We start from the raw sequence: 24497 nt of genomic DNA on the forward strand, positions 1-24497 counted from the left end.
TTTAGTGTAAACTAATGTTCAGTAGCCAGGATATTCAAGATATGTTCTGTTTATTTTCTTCTTAATGCTAATCCTGCAAAGTCAGACAAATAAAAGTCTAATTCTGTGGATAAAACACTTGTTTGTTTTCCCCTGAATTATTCGTATTGCATAGATATAGGAGTTAATAGAGAGAATTATTTGTATCACTGGTGGCCCCAATAGGAATGAGGGAGAGGGACTCAAGGTGTACAGTAGCAGACAGGTTCCCAAACCCCTAATATTGTGCCCAAGGGAGCATGGGACACTCTCATCTGGCGCATGCTTTGGTAATATTCCCCTCTTAAGAATACTGAAGATCCTGCTCTGATCGACTTCATCATCATTGGGGTTGTGAGTTTGTGTCCTTTACCTCTTGGTTCTGAGGAAGGGTCTATGGGGAATCGCTCAGACTCTCTACCTATTTCTCGAGAGCATTCTTCGCAGCCAGAAGACCTCTTGTACTCAATTCTTGGACAAGACAGATAAGGCGGAAGAAGTCAATTTCCATAAGAAGAAGGAACAACGCTCCAAGTTCTTTGGGTTTTTCTGGATTCTGGAAACTGAGTCTGAACATGCAGCAATCACCGTTTGCTCAATCCTGTAGGGTTTAGAAATGAGAATATGGGAGACTCCAGCATCGTGCCTCCCAGTAGCCAGAAAACTGGTTCTGAAATAGAGTACAAAATCCCTAGGGTTTGGAGTAGTTTAGCTACTGCATCAGTCAGTGATGGTGGAGTTAGTGTTAAAATGAGCTGAGAAAGCTAGATTCTTCTCCAGCCATCATAGGTGGTGATTCAGTTATTAGGAATATAGATAGCTGGGTGGCTGGCAGGCGTGAGGATCGCCTAGTAACATGTCTGCATGATGTAAAGGTGGCAGACTTTACGCGACACCTAGATAGGATGTTAGACATTGCTGTGGAGGAGCCGGCTGTCATGGTACATGTGGGCACTAATGACATAGGTAGTGGGAGGGAGGTTCTGGAAGCCAAATTTAGGCTGTTAAGTAGAAAGCTGAAATTCTGAACCTCCAGGGTAGCATTCTCTGAAATACTCCCTGTTTCATGAGCAGGTCCCCAGAGGCAGGCAGAACTCTGGAGTCTCACTGTGTGGATGAAAAGATGGTTCAAGGAAGAGGAATTCAGTTTTGTTAGGAACTGGGGAACCTTTTGGGGAAGGGGGAGTCTCTTCCGAAGGGATGGGCTCCACCATAACCAGGGTGGAACCAGGCTGTTGGCACTAACCTTTAAAAAAGAGCAGCTTTTAAACTAGAACAAAGGGGAAAGCCGACAATCGCCCAGCAGGGCCTGTTCAGAGGGAGGTATCTTCGAAAGATACTAATGAAGCATTAGAATTAGAGCATCCCAACAGAGAGGTTCCAATAATAAGAAAAGTAGTCCATGTGCCTATAAGTAAAGAATCATCTGAGCTAAAAGATTCCAAATGATTCCTGTCAACTGAAAAGCAGAATGTTAATACAAACAGAAAACTACACTTTGAAATGTTTGTAGGATTAAATGGTTTGTTTTCACAGTAGAAAAAGGTAATTAGTGGAGTTCATCAGGGTTCTGTACTTGGACCAGTGCTTTTTAATATATTTATAAATGATCTGGAAAGGAGTATGATAAGTGAGGTGATCAAATTTGCAGGTGACACAAAATTATGCAGAGTAGTTAAATCTCAAGTGGATTGTGATAAATTGCAGGAGGACCTTGTGAGAATGGAATTTTGGGCGCGAGGTGAATATCCTTTGCTTGGTTGCATCGCATGACGTCCGGGGATGTTGTTTTTGTGACAGGATGACCCCCAAAATCTGGCATGCCTGCCTAGATAAAATGGAGAAGCAGTTCAGATCCAAAAAGTCTGAACCGTCAACACCAGTGTTGGGAGCATTGATGCCAAAAGGACATGGGGAGAAGATGGACACTGATCCCTCTGTGTCCACCCCTCCACCGGGGCTTCCGATGAAGAGGGGTGCCGGGGATCTGACATTGTCTGTCTGTCTCCTCTCACTCGAGGACTTCAGTTCATCTCCTTTATCCTCGGCACTGGGGAAAGACCCGCCGAGCACCGTGAGAAGACCTGGAAGCATCACCACTGATCTCTGTCCTCACACGGTACCAGGCTCGGGTTGGCACAGGCATCTGTTGTGATGCCCCCAAAGTGACCCTGCAGCGAGGAGGTATCACCCTCCATCGAGGCTGGGGATCCAATGCATTCCCCACTGATTTCGGTGCTGGGTACCAGTTCCCCTTGGGTTCCGAGGGAAATCTGGGTTACGTCTCCTCCTTCTCAGGCTGTCCTGTCCTCGACAGCTTTCGAGGAGGAGCTTGAGTGTAGGGTGCAGTTGGCGGATGGTCGAGCCCCGCAAGGCATCAAGCCGCTGGCTCCTCAAGTGCCTCCACCGGTGCCAGAGCTTCAGCTGTCTATGTTGGTACCACTCCTGGAGCATCTTGACGTTCTTCTTGGCGTCCTGATGCAGCCGATTCTAGTGGCCAGGGTGCTGTCGATGCCCCAGCGGCCACTGGTGACTCCTCCTCCCAGCTCCATCCCTATAGTGGGATCCTCTGAGGAGGAGGGGCCTTCAAGGCTGGTGGGGCTGTTGAGGCCTTCGGTTCCACAGTCCAGGTCCTTCGGGGCTCTTGATGCCATTGGTGCCCTCAGTGCCCAAGCTGTTGGGCTTGGAAAGGCCTCCCCCATGGGCGCACCCGGGTGATCTTAGTGATGATGATGATGCCTCTTATGACCAGTGGGGAGATGATACCTCTTGAGTCTTCCTCTGATGACTCCGATGACTTTATCTCGGATCCTTCTTCTCCTGAGGAGCGGTGCTGGTCTCCACCTGAGGACTTGACTTTTGCTGAGTTTGTGTGGGCTATGGATGAGGCTATTCCATTCCAGCTTTTGACAGAGGAGGACATCAGACATAAGATACTGGAAGTTCTCCAGTTTGTAGACGTTCCTAAGGAGGTGGTGGCAGTTCCTGTTCACAAGATCTTCAGGGAGTTGCTCTGGTCAACAGGAAGGTCAATGTGCTGAACTTGATCCAGCAGCCTACGGGATTTGAGAAGTGTCAGCTCCCACACCAGTCAGTCATGTTGGAGTCAGCTCTTAAAAGGGCTAAGTGGTCTTGCACCCACGCCTCTGCCCCTCCAAGGCGGGGGCATAGAGCGCTGGATGTATTGGGGAGGAAGGTGTTTCAGGGCATGATGCTGATTGCCTGGATCGCCTCCTACCAGCTGTATGACACAGTATTCTCAATCTCTGGCAGCAAGTCTAGGAACTGTCTGAGCCTCTGCCCTATCATCAGCAGGATGCCTTTGCGGTGGTCATCCAGCAAGGTCTGGAATGTGGTAAGCATGAGGTACGTTCCACCTATGATGTGTTTGAGATGGCGGCGACGGTGGCAGCCATGGGAATGGGTGCCCGCAGAATGGCTTAGGGCCTCAGACGTCTTCCCCAAAGTGCAGGAAAGGCTCGCTGACCTACCCTGTATTGGCAAAAACCTTTTCGTTGATAAAGTGAGAGATGATGTGGCTCAGTTGAAGGATCATCATGAGACCCTGCAGCACCTTTTGGCCAGTGCATCAGACCCGCCATCCTCGGCCAGGAAATCCTTGTGTCAGGGCCCGAGAAGGTCCTTTTACCACCAGAGAAGGTAATATTCTCTCGCTTCTCACATCCGAGCTTAGCAGGTGGGACCTAGGGGCGTGCTAGGCAGCAGTGGACCCCAAATCCCAGCTGCCGCCTCAGTCAGGCCCCGATACGGGGTTTTGACTGGCTACGAGGGGGCATAAGCCAACTACCAGTACCCTCAAAGCAGAACCTTCCGGTTGGGGGCCGACCAGTTCTTTTGGGACCATCGGACCATAGAGTTTTATCTATTATGTGCCGGGAGTACTAGCTGAATGTTTTGGGTGTCCCTCCGGACTCTCCCCCATGCCCCTCGTGGGGGTCTATCCTCACATCAGGAAATACTGTTGTTGGAACTCGCTGCCCTCATAAAAGCCAGGGCTAACGAGCCCATTCTGCTGAGTCAGCAGGGGCAGGGGTTCTACTCTATTTCATGATTCCAAAGAGAACAGGGGGACTTTGTCCCGTCTTGGACTTGAGAGCCTTGAACAAGTTTTTAAAAAGAAAAGTTCAAGATGGTTCTGGGCACTCTGATTCCCCTCCTACAAAGGGGTGGATTGGCTTTGCTTCCTCAATCTCAAAAATGCCTACACCCACCTTGGATCTTCCATGGGCACAAGAAGCACCTGCGGTTTGTGGTGGATGAGCGAAATTTTCAGAACAGAGTGTTGCCATTCGGCCTGGCCTCGGCCCCACACATCTTCACCAAGTGCCTGGGCTGTGGTGGGTGTGTACCTTTGCAGGTTGGGACACATGTCTTCCCCTACCTGGATGATTGGCTTGTCAAGAGCCCCTCCCAGGAAGGAGCGGTGCACTCACTACGCTTGACCGTTTGGGTGTTAGAGTCCTTGGGGTTTATTATCCCATCTCAATCCATTGCCTCAGCTGGACTTCATCGGTGCTAGATTGGACACTGCTCAGGTTCGAGCGTATCTTCCCCGAGATCATGCGCTCATGTTGGCGACTTTGGCAGGTGTGGTCCATCAGAGCCGGTTAAGTTTGGTGCATCTCAGGCTGCAACTATTAGGGCACATGGCTGTGTCCGTCCATGTCACCCTCTTAGCTCACTTACACATGCGCAGATCTCAGTGGACCTTGCAGTCCCGGTGGCAGCAGGCTGCCCAGGACCTCCACGCCCGCATCCATATTACTCCACCTCTCCGGAATTCCTTGGGAGAGTCTGACCAACTTGGAACAGGCAGTGCCCTTTCAAGTTCCCCCTGTCCAAATTGTATTAACTTTGGATGCGTCCATGTCGAAGGGCTCCACACCCCAGGGTTTGTGGACCACCCAGGAGACACATTGCCAGATCAACTTCCTGGAACTTTGTGCGATCCGGTATGAGCTCTGGGTGTTCAGAGATCGGCTGGTCCACAAAGTGATTCTGATCCAGACCGCCAACCAGCTGGCAATGTGGTACATAAACAAGCAGGGAGGTATGGGGTCATTCCTCCTGTGCCAAGAAGCCATTCAGATCTGGCCTTGGGCTCTGTCGCAGGGTATGGTGCTTCGCGCCATGTACCTGGCCAGGATGGAGAATGTGGTGGCGGACAGGCTGAGACGCGCCTTCCAACCCCATGAGTGGTCGCTGAAACATGAGGTGGCGATTGGATCTTCTGTCACTGAGGAACTCTGGACATGGATCTTTTTGTATCCACCTGCAACAGGAAGGTGGATCAGTCCTGCTCCCTGTACAGAGTGGACGGCAGACCAGCCTCAGATGCCTTTGCCTGCCATTGGGGCAAGGGCCTTCTGTATGTGTACCTTCTGCTTCTGCTGGTGTTGAAGACTTTCCTGAAAATTCAACAGGACAAGGGAACTATGATCCTCATAGCTCCACACTGGCCATGGCTGGTCTGGTTTCTGCTCTTACAGGACCTCTCCATCTGAGAGCTGATCAGTCTGGGGACCTCCGCAGACCTCATCATGCTGTCCTGCCCTGTCCCTGACAGCCTGGATGTTGAGAGGTTAATCTTGCAGCCTCTTGACCACTTCGATGATATGCCTCAGGTCCTGGTGGCTTCCAGGAAACCTTCCACTAGGAAGTCTTATAGCCTGAAGTGGAAGAGGTTTTCTGCCTGGTGTGAGCACCGCAGCCTGGATCCGTTCTCCTGCTCTGCACCAAATCTGTTGAAATACCTCCTGCACCTTTTGGACACCTGAGTGTGATCGGTGCTTATCATTGGGGTGTGGATGGCTCGCCCATCTCTGGGCAACCCATTGTGGGCCGTTTTATGTGTTTCTTTCTGCAGCTGAAGCCGCCTTTGAGGCCCCCTGCTATCTCCTGGGACCTCAATGTGGTGTTGGCTCAGCTCATGAAAGATCCTTTTGAGTCGCTGCGTTCTTGTGACCTCAAGTACCTGACCTGGAAGGTTATCTTTTTGGTCACAGTCACGTCAGCGCGCAGACTCAGTGATCTTCAGGCCTTAGTGATGTATCTACCCTATACAAAATTCTTCCATGATAGGGTGGTTTTGCACAAGGACCCTAAGTTCCTACCTAAGGTGGTGACGGATTTCCATCTTAACCAGTTAATCATTCTGCCTATCCTTTTTCCCAGCTCTCATTTGCGCAAGAGCAAACACACTTTGCACAGTCTGGATTGCAAGAGAGCCTTAGTCTTCTATTTGGCACGAACAGCAGGCCATAGGCAGTCTACGCAACACTTCATCTCTTTTGACAGGAATAGATTGGGAATTGCGGTTGCTGGCTGGCAGATTGCATTTCCTTCTGCTATTCTCAGGTGGGACTGCAGCTTGGGGGCCATGTCAAGGTTCATTCTGTCAGAGCCATGGCGACTTCGGTAGCCCACTTGAGAGTGGTCCCCGTGGACGAGATCTGCAAGGCTGCGAAGAGGAGTTTTCTCCATAAGGTCTGGACAGGAATGGCCGACGCGATAGCAACTTTGGCTAGTCTGTCTTCCGGAATCTTTTTCAGCTGTGAAACCCAACTCTTTCTGCCTAGTACTCTTTTTTTTTTTTTTCGGGTTCAGGCTGTCTCCCTCTGTTACCAACAGCACCTGTTTTGTTGTGTCTGTTGGCATCTGGTTAGATGCCTGTTGGTCTTGCTTGTTGTTCGGGAATAGCCTGTAGCAAGGGATTCACCCATGTGTGAGGACTACCATCCTGTTTGTCCTAGGAGAAAGGTTGCTTACCTATAACAGGTTTTCTCCTAGGACAGCAGAATGTTAGTCCTCTCGAAACCCACCTGCCACCCCGTGGAGTTGGATTTCCTTAGGTTTTTTATTTTTTTGTAATTCTAGGTTATGAGACTGAAGAGGTGCCCCACGTGGATAGTGGCCATCTTCTGTGTGCCAGTTTGACATTAGTTTTCTGTGCCAGGCTCCATCTGATGATGTCACCCATGTGAGAGGACTAACATCCTACTGTCCTAGGAGAACACCTGTTACAGGTAAGCAACTCTGCTTTACAGTGGGTTCTGGTAGGATAAGACCTGTGATGCAGAGATACCCACTCTTTCATGTGATACAAGTAAAAATTAATTCTCTGTATTGGAAAATGAAGCAGCTCTAGTAATGGAGACTGTGGGATCAGAAAGGGAAAAAAACCCAATACACACAGAAATTCCATAAGACTAACAAAATCATAAGAAGAAGCTCCTTGTGCTGGTTCAGTCATCAGAGGCACTAATTTGGGAAACCTTCTTGAGAGGATCACTATTGTTAAATGCCTTCCAGGATCCTCAGCTGGTAGAAATGTTAATCAGATACTCAATGCAATCAATGAAGAAAGTAAGGACTCTGAAATTGACCTTATCATCCATCTTGGAACAAATGACCTTGCTAGAAACAACATGCAAGCCACACAGAGATTTCCAGACCCTGGGCAAGCAGATTAGGCATATGGTGAAGAGTAATACCTTTTCAGAAGTGTTACCTGTTCATGGAAAGGGGGATGATAGGCTAAGCCATATAAATAATTTCAATGCATGGCTCAAAACCTGGTGTAAGGAAGAAAGTTTTGAATATATTGTGGGTTGGGGCCATGAATGGAACAGTAAAAGGCTCTGTGTCAAAGATGGCTTACATCTGTCTATGAGCCGTGTTTAAGGCACTTACACAGTCTATTTTACATGAATGTGTCTGCATCTATTATTGGAGCTTTAACAGCCAAGTGGCGTGCACCGAACTCTTTACAAAATCCTATGATTGATTTATTTAAAAACTGTCAGAGTGATTATACATCCAAAGTGACTGCAAGTGATTGAGAAGACTGGGCGCTCTTCATACTCTTGGGAGAGACACCGTCTGGCTTGCTGATGCAGTTCACTTTTATATTATAAAAACCATCAATAAAGTATATGGAATTTTTCTAATTAAACAGTCGTCTCAAAATAAAACAATAATTAAAAATTATAAAAACAAAAATATATAAAATACGTAAATTTTTAAATTATTTAAAAAAAACTACTATTTACAATTTTTACAAATTTAAAAGTGAGCAACTGAATGAAAGTTAAGAATTGCTTCCCCCTTTTTGCTCGTCTGATTTTTTGACGGGATTGTTTGGCTCTTTTGCTTGTTTTCTGTTTACACCTGTCTATGGCAGGAAAAAAGATCCTAAGTGAAAAGTTCGAATGATATAACATAAGGCATTTAAATTAGAGGATGGGGGTGGCAAAAGGAAAATGAAATGTCACTCCCAACATCTCCAAGAAAGTGGTGAAGAAATTAACAAACATCAGTTGAATAGGGCAGAAAAAAATGTTCATTGAGAGAAGCTGGAAAGCTATGAGCACAAATTCCTGTAGTCTGGGCAATAAAATCTGACCTATAGGCTATAATGGTGAAAACAGATTTGGATAACGTTACTATTATAGAGACATAGTTCACTGAGTTTTATGATTGGGGTATGGCCATCTCTGGCTATAACTTGTTTAGGAAGAATAGAGAGTTCAGAAAAGGTGGAGTAGCAGCTCTTTATGGCAGAAACAATATCCAAGCAACTGAAATGCACGGGACGTGAGGTAGGGAAGAAGTATTATGGGCTGTCCTGAAAAAAGAAGATGGTGCTTCATTTGCATCAGTGTGGTCTTCATGCCCCTGACTCAAACAGAAGATCTGGACAGAGATCTGGTCAGACATCCAAAAAGTGGGAAAGAAGGGCGAAGTGTTGTAGTTGGAGGTTTAATCTGCCAGAGGTGGATTGGCGCATCCCCATCTGCGAAATCCACAAAATGTAGAGAGATAGTGGATGCTTTTCAAGGGGCTCTGTTCAAATAAATGGTAATGCAACCCACAAGGGAGGGAGTGACACTTGACCTAGGGCTCACATATGGGGATAATGTCTCAAATATCCGAGTCTGTGCCCAGCTGAGCACCAGTGACCATCAGACGGTATAGTCTATCACAAATAGGATATAGAGATGACACACAAAGACCTGAGTTTTGAATTTCACAAATACAGACATTGTCAAAATGGGAATATTCCTAGAGGAAGAACTGGAAGCCTGGGAGAAAATGGGTAAAGTGGATCAACAGTGGGCCAAACTGAAAGGAGCTATTAGAAAGGCAACAAATTGATATGTTAGAAAAGTAAACAAAAGTAAGAGGAAAAAAACGATCTGATTCTCAAAGGAAGTGACTGAAAAAATAAAGGCAAAAAACAGCATTCAGGAAGTATAAAGGATCCCAAAAAGAGGAAGAATGCCAGGTGAAACTGAGGAGATGAAGAAAGAAATCAGGAAAACAAAAGGGCAAGCAGAAGAAAGGATTGCCAAAGAGGTAAAGTGAGGTGACAAAATATTTTTCAGATCTACCAGAGAAAGAAGGCAGGTCCATAGTAGTATAATGAAATTGAAAGGTGACAATGAACAATGTGCGGAGAGAAACAAAGAAATGGCAGAAATATTAAACAAATACTTCAGGTCAATGTTTACTAAAGAAGACTCTGGAGAAGGACCATTGCTGGTAGACAAGATTGTGGATGGAGTTGACAAAACTGAATGTATGGGAAGAGCTAGGAAAATTAAAAGTGGACAAGGCAATGGGCCGAATGAGGTACATCCCAGGATACTGAGGGTGCTCATAGAAGAGCTGGCGGGTCTGCTGAAGGACCTTTTCAGTAGATCCCTATAAAATGGGAGTGTTGCTATGGGATTAGAGAAGAGCGATGGTGTCCTGCTTCACAAGAGTGGTAGCTGAGAGGAGGCTGGAAGCTACAGGCTGATTAGCCACACATCGGTGGTGGAAAAATGAATGGAGACGCTGCTGAAGGAAAGGAAAAGGAACTATCTACAATCTGGTGGGTTTCTGGACCCAAGGCAACATGAATTCTCTAGGGGAAGGTCCTGTCAGACAAATCTGATTGATTTCTTTGATTGGGTAATCGTAGAATTGGATCGAGGAAGAGTGCTCAATATGATCTACTTAGACTACAGCATAGTTTTTGATACAGTCCAGCAAAGGAGGCTTGTGAATAGAATGAGAAACTTGGGAGTGAGTTCCAAGGTGGTGGCATGGATTACAAACTGGTTGACCGATGGGAGACAGCGCATAATAGTAAATGGAGCCTACTTTGAAGAGAGAGCCATGTTAAGCGGAGTGCCACAGGGATCGGTATTCGGACTGGTTCTGTTCAATATCTTTGTGAGCGACATTGCGGAAGAGATAGAAGGTAAAGTATGTCTGTTTGTGGATGGTACTATGATCTGCAACAGAGTGGACATGCGAAGTGCAGAGTAATGCATCTGGGATGCGTTAATCCAAAAGAGCTGTATGTGATGGGGGGTGAAAGACTCATGTGCACGGGCCAAGAGAGGGATCTTGGGTTGATAGTGTCTGGGGATCTGAAGATGGCAAAGAAATGTGACAAGATGATAGCTAAAGTGAAAAGAATGCTGAGCTGCATAGAGAGAGGAATAACCAGTAAGAAAAAGAAGATGGTGATTATCTTGTACAGGTCCTTGGTGAGGCCTCACCTGGAGTATCGTTCAGTTTTGGTGCCTGTATCTTAAAAGGGATAGAAACAGGATGGAGGCTGTTCAGAGAAGGGTGACGAAAATGGTGTGGGGTCTATAACGGGTGACCTATAAGAAGAGGCTGAAGGATGTGAATGTGTAACCCTGGAAGAGAGGAGGTGCAGGGGAGATATCATCATATAGATCTTCAGATACCTAAAAGGTTTCCTCACACCATAAAAGTCAGGGCCCTCATTAGGTGCTGTCTAAATATAATTCCCCTTTTCCCCCTGCCTTTGAAGCAGAGAGCAATGTGGAGTTGCATAAAAAGTATCAAGGCTTATTGGTTAAGGGTAGCAAATGCCGCACCAGCAAGTTAGTCCCATGCAAGCTTTCTTAGTTTCCTTTAGGACTTGGCCATAGAAGGAATCCTGTGTTTTTCCCTTATGTCCGCGTAACAGCATCCCAGACCATGGAAGTCAGGATCATCTGAATCAAATTCCTCTGATCCCCTTGCTGTCTAAGCTGGGAGCAATATTGCAGTTGCATTAAAAACATCAAAGCATATTAGTTAAGGGCAATAATCTCCATGCCTTCTGCTAAAGGTAGTAACTACTGTACCAGCAAGCTTCTGCCCTGCACGCTTATCTCATTTTTGTCCTCTAGCCTTTAGAAATCCATAATGTTTATCCCATTTCCCTTTGACTGTTTTCTTCTTCATCACCTCCTCCAGAAGGGAATTTCAGGCCTCCACCTCCCTCTCTGTGAAGAAATATTTCCTGACATTAGTTCTGAGTCATATCTGCCCCCCCTCCCCCCCCCCCGGAGTTTCATCTCATGACCCCTAGTTCTGTTGTTTACTTCCAGTGGAAAAGGTTCAAATTCCATTATCGTTGAAACTCCAACATTGCTCTCTGCTTCAACGGCAGGGGAAAAAGGGGAATTATATTTAGACAGCAGCTAACGAGGGCCCTGACTTTTACGATCTGCGGAACTGATGAGCATGGGTGTAACCAGCACAGAACAGCAGTTTCTATCCTTAAGAGCAGGCATGGGATTTCTTACCTTAACCAATAAGCCTTGATGTTTTTGATGCAACTGCAAATCAACAAAAGGAGTCCGCCAAAAGGTTTTTAACAACGCTAGACACCTTAGTTACAATTTATATGGAAAATGTGGAGAAACCGCATCAGCAATCCTGACAACGTGCTATGCACTTAACAAAGCCGTCCAGTCTTTTAATCATTTGCGGTTTGTGAAGGCTGTCATAGGAGCATCCGAAAATGCTTCAGCCAGAGATGTAAGAAAAAATGTTGGTATTAAAATATATATGTTATCGCCATCTGTACCCGACAGTGGCCAGTGTTTCGCAACAGGATAGTTGCTTCTTCAGGAGTCAAGATGACAACAATAGATTCTCTTTTCATTTGGACAACAGAGAGTCTCTGTCCCGCACCACTGAAATTTCCTTGAGACCTGTTGTCCAAATGAAAAGAGAATCTATTGTTGTCATCTTGACTCCTGAAGAAGCAACTATCCTGTTGCGAAACACTGGCCACTGTCGGGTACAGATGGCGATAACATATATATTTTAATACCAACAATAGATTCTCTTTTCATTTGGACAACAGAGAGTCTCTGTCCCGCACCACTGAAATTTCCTTGAGACCTGTTGTCCAAATGAAAAGAGAATCTATTGTTGTCATCTTGACTCCTGAAGAAGCAACTATCCTGTTGCGAAACACTGGCCACTGTCGGGTACAGATGGCGATAACATATATATTTTAATACCAACATTTTTTCTTACATCTCTGGCTGAAGCATTTTCGGATGCTCCTATGACAGCCTTCACAAACCGCAAATGATTAAAAGACCAGACGGCTTTGCTAAGTGGATAGCACGTTGTCAGGCTTGCTGATGCGGTTTCTCCACATTTTCCATATGAATTGTAACTAAGGGAGGAGGAATAGCCTAGTGGTTAGAGCAGTGGGCTACAAACCAGGAGACCAGGGTTCGAGTCCCGCTGTCGCTCCTTGTGACCTTGGGCAAGTCACTTTACCCTCCATTGCCTCAGGTACAAACTTAGATTGTAAGCCCCCTGGGGATAGGGAAATACCTACAGTACCTGAATGTAAACCGATGTGATATCTCAGATTGAATGTCGGTATATGAAAAAAAAAAATAAAAAAAAAAATAATAAGCTGTCTAGCGTTGCAAAAAAAAAGGTTTTGGCGGACCCCTTTTATAGATTTGCTATTGTATATACAGGACCATTCTCGGCTCCCTTTTGATGCAACTGCAACATCACTCTCTGCTTTGAAGAAGGGGGGTAGGGGATGAAAGGAAAGAGAAATTTAGATTGAGAGATAACCAGCACAAGCCATGACTTTTTTTTTACAGTCAGACATCAAGGAAAAAACACAGGACTGCTTCCTTGGCTAGTCCATAAGCAAAGCACATCAAGCAAAAATGACTGATACATAGGGATAACCTGCACTGCATGGCAGGTTAATACCATGGGAAGCTTGCTGGGCAGACTGGATGGACCATTGGTCCTTTTCTGCCATCATTTCTATGTTTCTATGTCAGTAGAATTCTTTCAATACCAAGAGCGAAAGCTTGCATTAGTTAGCTTGAATTATCCATTCCTGAGATGAACTTAGAATTTTCAATAGCGTTGTTTACAACCTGAACATTTAACTTGAAATTTAATATGAAATAAAAAATAAAAATAAGAGCCTGAGAAGTTAGACATTGGGAGATGCCTAAAAAATAACTATTTTGACTAACCAAAAAAGGGGCAAGAGCCAACATCATGTTTTTGGAACTTATGTTTCTTTGACTTTCACATAATGTCTTTTATGATATCAGTAGTCCTCTTTTGAACAAGACTTTCAGAGAGGGAGTCCGTGATAAGAAAGCTAATGGTGGGGCTTACTTCAGTATGCAGTATCTTAAGCATAGCAGTCAAACAGTTCAAGATGCAGAAACTGTCTTTCAACCGATTTAAATGTGGTTTAAAAAGATTCCAGAAGAAAGTCGTGCTGACAGCTACAGGATTGACATCACCCACAGCCACATAGTGGGGCAGATGCAATATCTGAGCGCAGAAAACGAGGGCTCATTATTGTGTGTCCATTTTCCTAACGCACGCACAGCCACATCTCCTGGGCGCTCGATCCACTATTTAAATTAGGGGTTGCACAAAAAAAAGATCTGCGAGCATCCGTTTTCTCCCACTACCAGCATAGACATGCACAAGATACACAGCCTGGACCAAGTATCTTGTATGTCTATTGGGCATCCAGAATTTCTTTTTTCAAAAACTTTTTTTTTAAACTAAATCTGCTTTATTTGATTCCTCCTACTTAATATCGCTACAATACTATTAGGAGGAATCGCAGAAAACAGGATTTTTCTTTTTTTTCAATGTGCCCTTGAGTGTGGCATACCTTGGGATGGTGTAAAATTTACCGCATTGCAATGGGTACATTGGCTGCATGGGAAATTTTTTGCATCATGGGGATTAGCTAATAGCCTCATCCTCATGGAATTTACATGTGATAAGCGCTATTAGCCATGCAGTACAGTATTGCATCAGCCCTCAGTATGTGAAATATGGCCTCCAAAAGAATCTGACAATCAGTTGTTAACCATTTCCAATAACTGCTGCAGACTTTGGATGATTCCCTTCATAGAAATCATGTTGACCCATTCCCCAGCATATGTGACAAATGATTCTGTTTTTATTATAGATTCTGCTAGTTTATCCATAACATAATTTAGACTTACTGGTCTGTTTCCCTTTTTTATCCTTTTGCCAGTCTTCAATTACCTTTGTGGCCATTTTGAGTAATAGGTTATGTACTATTGTTAATAGCTTTCAGTTTAATTTTTAAGTTCTTTCAGTTTTTGGGTGAATGCCTGCTGATCGTGGCAGTTTGCTGACATCTTATCCACCTGTTTGGCTATCTTAAGGTCATCAGATAGAATTACCCCCAAATCACACTCTTTCTTCATTTTTAGTACAGTTTTACCCCCATACTGTACCTCTCCATTGGGTTTTTGCAGTCCAACTCTGCATTTTTTTAGCATTAAATCTTAACTGCCAGACCCTAGACTATTCCTCAAGCTTCACTATATCCCTCCTCTTGTTTTCCACACCTTTTTAGCTGTCTACCTTGTTGCTGATTTTGGTATTGGCAGAAAGAGAAAACTTTCCCAACAATCCTTCTGCAATGTTGCTCACAAAGATATTGAAAAGAACTGGTCCAGGGACTGATCACCATTAATAATGCCACTGTTCTTGGAGTGAATACTATTTACCACTACCCTTTGTCATCTCCCACTCAACCAGTTTCTAACCCAGTCAGTCACTTTAGGGTCCATACTGAGGGTGCTCAGTTTATTTATAAATTGCCTATGTTGAACCGTGTCAAAGGCCTTACTGAAATCCAAGTACACTGCATGTAGTGCTTTCTCCTGATCCAACTCTCTGGTCAACAAGTCAAAGAAATTGATTATCTGACACACACACACAGGCTCTCACACACATCCTCTCTTGCTCTCTCCCTCACACACATGCTCATGCACACACCTTGTCTCTGCCTCCCTCACTCAGCCTTTCACACACTCTCTCTCTCTCACACACACACACACACAGGTTCTCTCTCTCTCTAACACAAACACTTTCTGATACACATGCACACACAGGCTGTCACACAGGCTTTCGCACACATTCTCTCTTCACACATACACAACACGCTTTTTCTACCTCATATACCTACACACATAGTCTCTCATTCTCACTGTCCCTCTCACACACACACAGACTTGCACATTCTCTCCCTATCCCTCACACATGCACAGGCTTTCATAGACACCTTCTCTCCCTTGCTCACAAACAGGCTCTCACACAAACTTCCTCTATCTCTCTCTCACTCTCTTGCATACACATACACACTCACCTTCCGTCACACACACAGTCTCCCACACTCCTCCTCTCTCTCTCTCTTGCTTAGACACACACAGGCTTTCACACACTCACTTTCTCTACCTCCCTCACACTCTCCCTCACACCCACACAGACTCTCGCACGCTCCTTACTGTCTCCTCTCACAGACACACAGGCTCTCACACACACACACACATGTTCACACACACTTTCTCTCAGGCTCTCACACGTCGTCACTCGAAATACACACACTCAGGTCTCTCTCTCTCTCACACACACACACATATCTCTTTTACCCACTCTCACACTCTTTCTCCCCCTCACGCACATACTCTCTCTCTTTTTCACATATAGGATTTTACTCTTTCGCATACACACATACACACTCACCTTCCGTCACACACACAGTCTCCCACACTCCTCCTCTCTCTCTCTTGCTTAGACACACACAGGCTTTCACACACTCACTTTCTCTACCTCCCTCACACACAGTCTCTCACACTCTCCCTCACACCCACACAGACTCTCGCACGCTCCTTACTGTCTCCTCTCACAGACACACAGGCTCTCACACACACACACACACATTCACACACACTTTCTCTCAGGCTCTCACACGTCGTCACTCGAAATACACACACTCAGGTCTCTCTCTCTCACACACACACACATATCTCTTTTACCCACTCTCACACTCTTTCTCCCCCTCACGCACATACTCTCTCTTTTTTTCACATATAGGATTATATTCTTTTGCACTTTCTCCCTCTAACGCAGTGGTTCTCAACCTTTTTCCCATCGTGACACACCTAACAGACCACACTCACATGTGTGAAACACTGCTCATTACAGTTCACGGCGGAAATAAAAAAATAAAGGTCCAGTATTGTTTTTATTGTTAAGAATGACACAAGGAAAAGATACATATTCTGCCTGAACAGAAATTGCATAAACGGTAAACATCCCACACCAAAACAGCACCAATTTCCAGCACTTAACAGTAACCACCTTACCTAAGAATAGGCAACACTGAAAATATTACACGCGGCCTTAAGACACCAATTTTGGTCTGTTATAGAGCCCTACAGAGAAACTACACACCAGCAGAGAACCTCACCTGAATCACTTGTGCTGACCCTAACCTAACAAAGAATAAAGAGACCAAAACGCATAACTAGATGCAGACAAAAACTGAATTGGAAACCGCAACAATCACCGCAACCGCAACAATCACCCATCCTTATAAAACAAATCAAGAAATATAAAATCAATAGCAGTAAAACCATACTAACAAAAAGAACAGATTATTTCAAAACAGCTGATGAATGGAATATCCAATAATTAAAAACTCATATCAAAAATTTCTAGATACCAATAAAATATTTCAAAATAGCAGACACAAAGATCCAGTAATGAAAAATAATAAGGATAGAAAAAATGTTTTACTCTGCATACCTGGGAACGTTTGATATCCAGGTGCCCTGAGATTGTTTTGAATTAGCAGGAGGAGGGGTGGTTTGCTTGGAACTTTCTCCTCTCTCTCTCACACTGGCCTACAATCGCTCACATATACACATGCTTTTTCTCTCTCACAGGCCGATACAGTAATAGAGAGTCGAAAATGCACGTCCAGTCCCCCCCGAAACTAATAGTGCCTGCAACATGTTAACATTTTGGAGTAACAGTATAACAGAAAGCTTAGATATCATAGCACCGCTAAAACTGGTGAAAAACTCCAGATGGAAGTCAGTACATTAATTCCTAAAATATTACTGTATAGATATTCTTTCTTGACCGAAGTGTGCTTTGCATAACATTCTTTCCTCATGCTTATTGTCTAGTAGCTTTGGGAAACCAAGTTGAATGCTTTTGCAGTATCTTGGGTTTAACTTAATTCTTTGCTTGTGAATGAATGCCCCCTCAGCTTTAAAACAAGCAGTGATCAAGCCCATTCTTAAGAAACCCTCCCTAAACCCAAATTAACCTACAAACTACCGCCCAGTTTCCAACCTAGCTTTAGTTTCAAAAGTTATGGAAAAAATAGTTAACCTCCAGCTTACAGAATACCTAGAAAGCAACAATATCCTATCCAATTCACAATATGTTTTCTGAAAATTCTTCAACACTGAAACCCTCCTCTTATCAATATCTGACCACCTACTCAAAGGATTAGATAAAGGCCACTCATTCATACTCACACTTCTAGACATATCAGCAGCATTCAACACCATAAATCACAACGTACTACTCGATCGGCTATCTGAAATCGGTATCAAAGGAACCCCCGTTCGCTAGTTCACCTCTTACCTAAAAAACAGACAATTTAAAGTCAGAATTGGTAACCAAGAATCCAAGGCTTTCAGCCTTCTACAAGGAGTTCCCCAAGGCTCCTCTTTATTCTCAACCCTGTTCAAGATTTACCTCCTGCCCCTCTGCAACCTCCTCTCAGATCTTGGCCTTAAACACTATATTTACGCAAACGACGTACAAATCGTCATCCCAGTCATAGACTCACTACCCAATGCCATCAAACCATGGGAAACCTCACTTGTAGCCATCAGCAACTTCCTCTCTGGTTTCAACCTTGCACTCAACACCTCAAAAACAGAAACCTTAACTCCTCCACACAACCATCTCATCCCTAATCAACACAGCACTCCCCTAAATTCAATTCTTACATATCAACATGCAAGGAACCTAGGAGTCATCATAGATGATCAACTCAACCAGAAAAAATTCATTAACACCCTAAAGGAATGCTACTTCAAGCTGCAAAACCTAAAAAAATACTGAAACCTCTCTTACATTTCAACGATTTCCGGACAATACTACAGTCTACAATATTCTCAAAAATAGACTACTGCAACTCACTACTCCTTGGCCTTCCAAAAAAAACACCATCTCCCCCCCCCCCTCCAATTGCTGAAGAACGCAGTTGCACGCATCCTCACCAACACACGCAGGAACGAACACTTAACCCCAATCCTCAAAGAGCTCCACTGGTTAACTATCCTACAGCACATACATTATAAAACCCTCACAATAATACACAAATCCTTACACAACCCAGATATGAACTGGCCCCATAGCCCATTCACCTTCTGCAACACAAACAGACTCGCCCGTTCATGCTACCTAGCAAACTTAAACACTCCCACACCCAGAAGCACCTGCTACAATGCTACCAGGGAATGCGCCCTATCCATTGCCGGCCCCACACTGTGGAATGCTATGCCTGCACAAATTTAAACAAAAACTAAAAACTTGGCTCTTCACACAAGCGTACTCATGATCTCAAGGACACTACACTGCATCCTACCTCGCTGCATCCTAATCCATCCCAACTCCCTGCCCCTTCAATAGCCTACATGCCCTCACTTACCTCAACACCTCGCCACACAGTAGCTTCCCTCATGGAGAATACTAAACCTCATCTTACCCGAGTTTATCCTTCCGAAAACGGCCCAGTCCTCTCACCCAATATATTATGACATTAATTATAATAGTCAAATTTAGATATTTTTGTACATTATTGTATTATTTAGCAATCCCTATTTGTCACATTATAAACCTGTTACCTCTGCACTAAACAAATATAATCTGTTTAGTTGTTTCTGTTAAACTGTTATTATAGTTACTCTGTAAAAGCTGTTATTTTGGTTACACTGTAAAGCTTTTTGCTGAATCCTTGTTGCCTGTAAACCGATATGATGTCCAACAACGAATGTCATATAGAAAAACCTTAAATAAAATAAAATAAATAAATTGACTGGCCTATTTGGAGAGTATTTTTTTTAGTTAATTTATCAGATTTCATAGTTACCAATTATATGTGCATGAATATTCACAAATGTTTTCCTTTCATGCTTTGCAGGATGACCCAGGATACCGATGGCAACGGGAGGAACATCACATGAGTCGACATCTTGAACGGCATCCAGAGTACAGGTATTTTGAAAAAGTATTGCTGTAATTCAGGTTGTTGTGTGGCACATTTCAGAGCATTGCAGGACTGAATGTTCTAATGAATGATAGTCCAGTTTTTTTTTTTTTGTTTTTTTTTTTACACAGAGTAGCTAAGAATCTTCAGGATATGCATTTTCTATATAGTTGGCTTATGTCCGTCCAGTTGCAAGGCACATTTCTACAGTTCAGAGTTTTAAAGTGATTAAAACTTCAGTACTACCTAAATTCCTCAAATAAGCATAGCTTTTGATTCTTTCTCTGTTGCTTTCATTTATAGTTCTCCTTTTTTTTTCTCCCCCAAAAAATGTTTTTCTTTCACAGTATTATAGTAAGTAAACGAAAGAAAATAAAGACCCAAATGGTCCATCAATCTGCCTAGCAAATTGTTTAGGGTTATAACTGCTGCTTCTTGCGAGTTACCCCCTTGCAGTTTCTTCATTTCCATCCTCTGGCCATTAGGGATCCTCTGTGTTTATCCCATGCCCTTTTGAATTCCATGACCGTACTTGTCTCTACCACTTCTTCTGGGAGGGCATTTCATGCATCTGCCACTCTTTTCTTAAAGAAATATTTCCTGACATTTTCTAAGTCTACCCCATTGGTGTTTCACATCATGACTCCTAGTTCTACAGCTTTACAGTTTTCTTTCCATTGGAAAAGGTTTGATCCATGTGCATCATTAATACATTGCAAGTATTTAAAAGTATGTATCATATCTCCCCTGTCTCTCTTCTTCTCCAGGATATACATATTTAGATATTCCAGTCTCATAAATCTTTCATTATGGACCCCACACCATTTTGGTTACCTTTATCTGGATCACTTCCATCCTGTTTTTGAAATGAGGTCTCCAGATATGAACACAGTACTCCAGGTGAGGTCTCACCAATGACCTGTAGAGGGGCATTATCAACTCCTTTTTCTTGCTGGTTTATGCCTCTCTCTATGCTGCCCAGCATGCCTTTGACCTTAGTCACTGTCTTTTGGCATTACTTGCTACCTTCAGATGCTATCACATACAACTGCTTTGGATTACTGCACCCCAAATGTGTAGACTCTGCATTAACACCTCTTTTCTTAATAGTTATTCCTTTTTCTATGCAGCCCAGCATTCTTCTGGCTTTAGCTATCACCCTGTCACATTGCTTTGCCGCCTTCAAATCATCGGACACTCACACCAAGGTCCCTCTTCCAGTCCCATGCACATTAGTCTTTCACTGCCCATCACATACAGCTCTTTTGATTGTCGCACATCAGATGCATGACTCTGCATTTCTTGGCATTGAATCCCAGCTGCCAAATCTTCGACTACTCTTCAAGCTCTCTTAAATCACTTTTCATTCTCTCTACTCCTTCAGGCATGTCCACTCTGTTGCAAATCTTAGTATCATTTATTTATTTATTTTTAATTTTTGTATACCGACATTCTTACATCCGATGTAAATCATACCGGTTTACATTAAACAGAATAGCATCTGCAAATAGACAAACTTTACCTTCTATCCCTTCTGCCAAGTCGCGCACAAAGATATTGAACAGAATTGGTCCCAAAACCAACCCTGTGGCATGCCACTTAACACTGTTCTTTCTTCAGATTAGGTTCCATTTACCATTACACGCTGTGCCCTGTCAGTCAGCCAGTTTGCAATCCATGCTAGTATCTTGTCACCCACTCCTAAGCTTCTCATTTTGTTCACAAGTCTCCTATGTGTCTCTATAACAGCAACAATATCCAAGTCTGTTTCCACCATTTGGGCCTGCAGATGTGGAATTTTATTGACCAGACTATAAACAATTATGCAAATACTTTCCAGCTTTTCTCCCTTGGCTTTCTACTCTTCCTGGTCTCTTTGCCTGCCCTTTTGTTTGAGTTGACATTTGAGCTGATTTAATTTTGTTAATTTCTTCATCCACTTCCTGTATTTGTGAGAAGCAACATTCCACTTCTTTTGGCTTCCTTCTGCCTTCCCTGGCCTCTAGTTTAAACACTTGATGACATATGATCTGAATTTCTCACTTAATATCCATTTTTATGTCACAGACAGATGTAGACCATATTTACTGTATAGCCTTTTACTGTTCCAGAGATGGCCCCAGCCCCAGTATATCTAAACCTTTTCTACGCCACATTTTAAACTACATATTGAAGTTGTCTATGTGGCTTAGCTTTTTCTTTGGATTTCGTGAGCTGGATTTTATTTTTGTGAAATAAATGTGCACCTTTTGTTATCATCTCAACCCTGTATGTTCTTTTGAGCTGAATTTGAGTGGTCATGTGATAGATTAAAGTAGTACTAATGCAAGGCTCAAGCAATTAGAACAGTACCCCATTTTTCTGGATCTGTAATGGTAGAGTAGTAGTCAAACATATATTTCTCTATAAGAATAAAATACAAATCAGGAAGGTTTTTAGGGGAGGTGATGAGGGTGAGAGGTAAAAAGAGGGAAACTGAGGTCCTGAGGGTGAGAGAGGTGAAATCTAATTATGGTGGATAGAGAAATAGAAGAGAAGAATAAGAGAAAAGGAGATGAAAGGCATTGATCAATGTCAGACAGATGTTAGGGAGGAAGTTAAGGCAGGAGGAGAGAAAAAATGAAAACAAGACTCTGGATAAAGAATTGGAAGACTAACGAGGAAAGCGAGAGACCAAGACTAATGTGATTAGCAAATAAAATGCTCATACAACAAAGGTATACAAAATCATTTAATTTTCAGTTTATTGATTGGAATATGCCAGCCTTGGAAATGTACATCTTTTATCTTTGAATTTTGCTCTGTTTTTCTTTTCTTTTTTTTTGTTTTATACTGCATATCTAATCTGGTTTCTAAGAGTTTCCATTTCATTTGCCGTTGGGATATTTCTAGTTCTAAATTTTGGTCCCCTGTTCTTTTTTTTTGAGGGTCTGTCTGTGTTCTGAATTTATGAATGAGGTAAGGCGAGATATTCTGCTTGCTTTTAGTTCCTTTGTAAAGATTTGTTGCAGTCTGTCCATGTGCTTCATTTTAGTGTAAACATAGTGAGGGATGAAAGGGGGATGATAGAGTAAAACAAGTGGAGGGAGGGGGCAGGGAAAAGGGTGAAAGATGACTACATGATGGAGGGTGAGAGAGGTGAAAGAATGAAAGGATGGAGAATTAAGAGATACAGAAGATCATGCAGAGAGGCAGGGTGAGGTGAGGATCACATGGAATTTGATTAGGTATGCTGCAAGGATTGAATAAAGTAAAAAAAAAAAAAAAAAGTGTAATGAAATTAAAAAAAAAAAAAAAAAAGGTTGAGAAGCAGTGTCTTAGAGAGCCAATGGGGAAATGTTTAAGGGATCTCAAATATGACTGTACAATAAAGGAATAAGTAATATTCTTCGTAAACAGCAGGACAATATGGCCACACAAATGAATGATGTCACTGGATGCCTTCCGACACATAAAGTGCTCTCTCAGAACTCAAAAGACCTAGAAGTCTTTTTGAGAATGCTGGATATTCCTGTGCATGCATCTCCTCAGTTAATTTTCTTTCCATGAAACAAAAGGATGTTTCCTAGCGTGTAGCAGATGGACTCAGGACCAATCAGTATAGTGTACTCCTGATAGCAGTTGGAAACGGATCAGATTTCAATCTGATGTCGGCCCTAGTACATATACCCCTGCAGGAAGTGCAGCTCTTCAGTATTTTCCGTCTCCATAGCAGTTAGGGACTCGATGCACACTAGCATAGCGTTAGAGTAAATTTTACCAAAGAAATCCAAATTAAGAAGACATCGTACCTCTTCAGACGAGCCCCGCTCTCCTGTGGTGACACCTGTTGGGTCCCTCCCCCAGTCGAGATTCCCGAGGTGATTTCCGCGATCCCTCTGAGGTAAGCCTTGGTCCGGTGGCCGACCCTCAGCGGGGACCTAGCCCCCGACATTGGGTGAGGCTGAGAGGCAGCGGGTGCAACCTTGAGTGCGGCGGTGAAGGTATTTTCCCTCTCCCCCCGCAGCCGGAGACCGCCCGGAACGAAACCAGGAAGCGCCGGGACAAGGTAAGGTAGAAATCTATTTAAAAGTCTCCGATCTCCGAAGCTCGAGGAGACGCACAGATCGCTAGCCGGGACCAGTGCCACCGGGTTGATCTGCCCTAGCAGGGCTAGACCCCGGTCAGATCCGAGGGTTCTCCCACGTGGAGACCGTCCGAGATGGTTGCCATATTGTCTGCGTGGTCGCCATCGCCATTTTGGCCCTGTTCGCCGCCCTGTCCGCCGTCGCAATCCGTTTACACAGAGGCGAGCCGTGCGCACAAGTGAAGTGCATAGCCATGCGCTCACTGTGCCAGGCGCATAATTTCAACCCGTGCCCACAACAGCGCGCACATCTCTCTGCACGTGCGCACCAACCTACGCGCTCAACTTCGCTCACCGGAGTACACAACTGGATTGTTTGTGCACAAGCCATGACACCAGCTGAAAATAAGCTCAAAGCTCAGGGCCTTTGCCCAGCATGCCACATTAGAGCTGCACAGCTTGAGGAGGCCACAGCCCTGTGTATACAGTGCGAAGAGGCCCTAGGGGACCCAACTCATGGCCCTCCCCAACTGGTGCCGGACCTAGCATCATACAGCAGGACCCCCCTCATACGGGGCTCCCCAGGGACACGGCACCCCCTAGTCTAGACCCAACTTCTATCTCCTGGGTGGAATTCTTCAAAGGTCTGCAAACCTTCGTCCACATGCAACCGGGGCCTCCTACAATGCAGTCACAGGCCCCACCAGAGGACCTCAACATGCTGGGACCCTCTATGCCCAGGGAAATGATCCCACCGCCCAGAAGCCCCACCTCCGGGGACACAGACATCTCAGAAGAGGAGTCAGAACCCCTGGAGGAAGGGGAGCTCCCTCCGGGGACAGAGCCCCACCGAACCATGAGATGCTTCTTCACCAAGGACGAACTTCCAGACCTTGTCACGCACAGCTTAAAAGAGCTTGCAATCCCGGGCACAAGTGCTTCAGGGGAACCTAAGACGAACCCACT

The 24497-nt window shown here is 44.3% G+C and overlaps 1 protein-coding gene across 11 annotated transcripts in view; it reads left to right on the forward strand.

Annotated features, from left to right (window-relative positions):
• Nucleotides 1-24497, forward strand: part of PPHLN1 (periphilin 1) — a 340184-nt gene that overhangs the window by 72806 nt on the left and 242881 nt on the right. For all 11 annotated transcript variants that reach the window (XR_003858726.1, XM_029616785.1, XM_029616780.1 and 8 more), the window contains one exon: nt 19400-19473. Coding sequence is in view for 10 of the 11 variants with exons in the window: in XM_029616785.1 (XP_029472645.1) it covers nt 19400-19473 (74 nt within the window). In the remaining variant the exon portion in view is untranslated. The remainder of the gene's footprint in view (nt 1-19399; nt 19474-24497) is intronic.

The sequence above is a fragment of the Rhinatrema bivittatum genome, chromosome 9, assembly GCF_901001135.1.
Source record: "Rhinatrema bivittatum chromosome 9, aRhiBiv1.1, whole genome shotgun sequence".
NCBI classification, from domain to species: Eukaryota; Metazoa; Chordata; class Amphibia; order Gymnophiona; family Rhinatrematidae; genus Rhinatrema; species Rhinatrema bivittatum.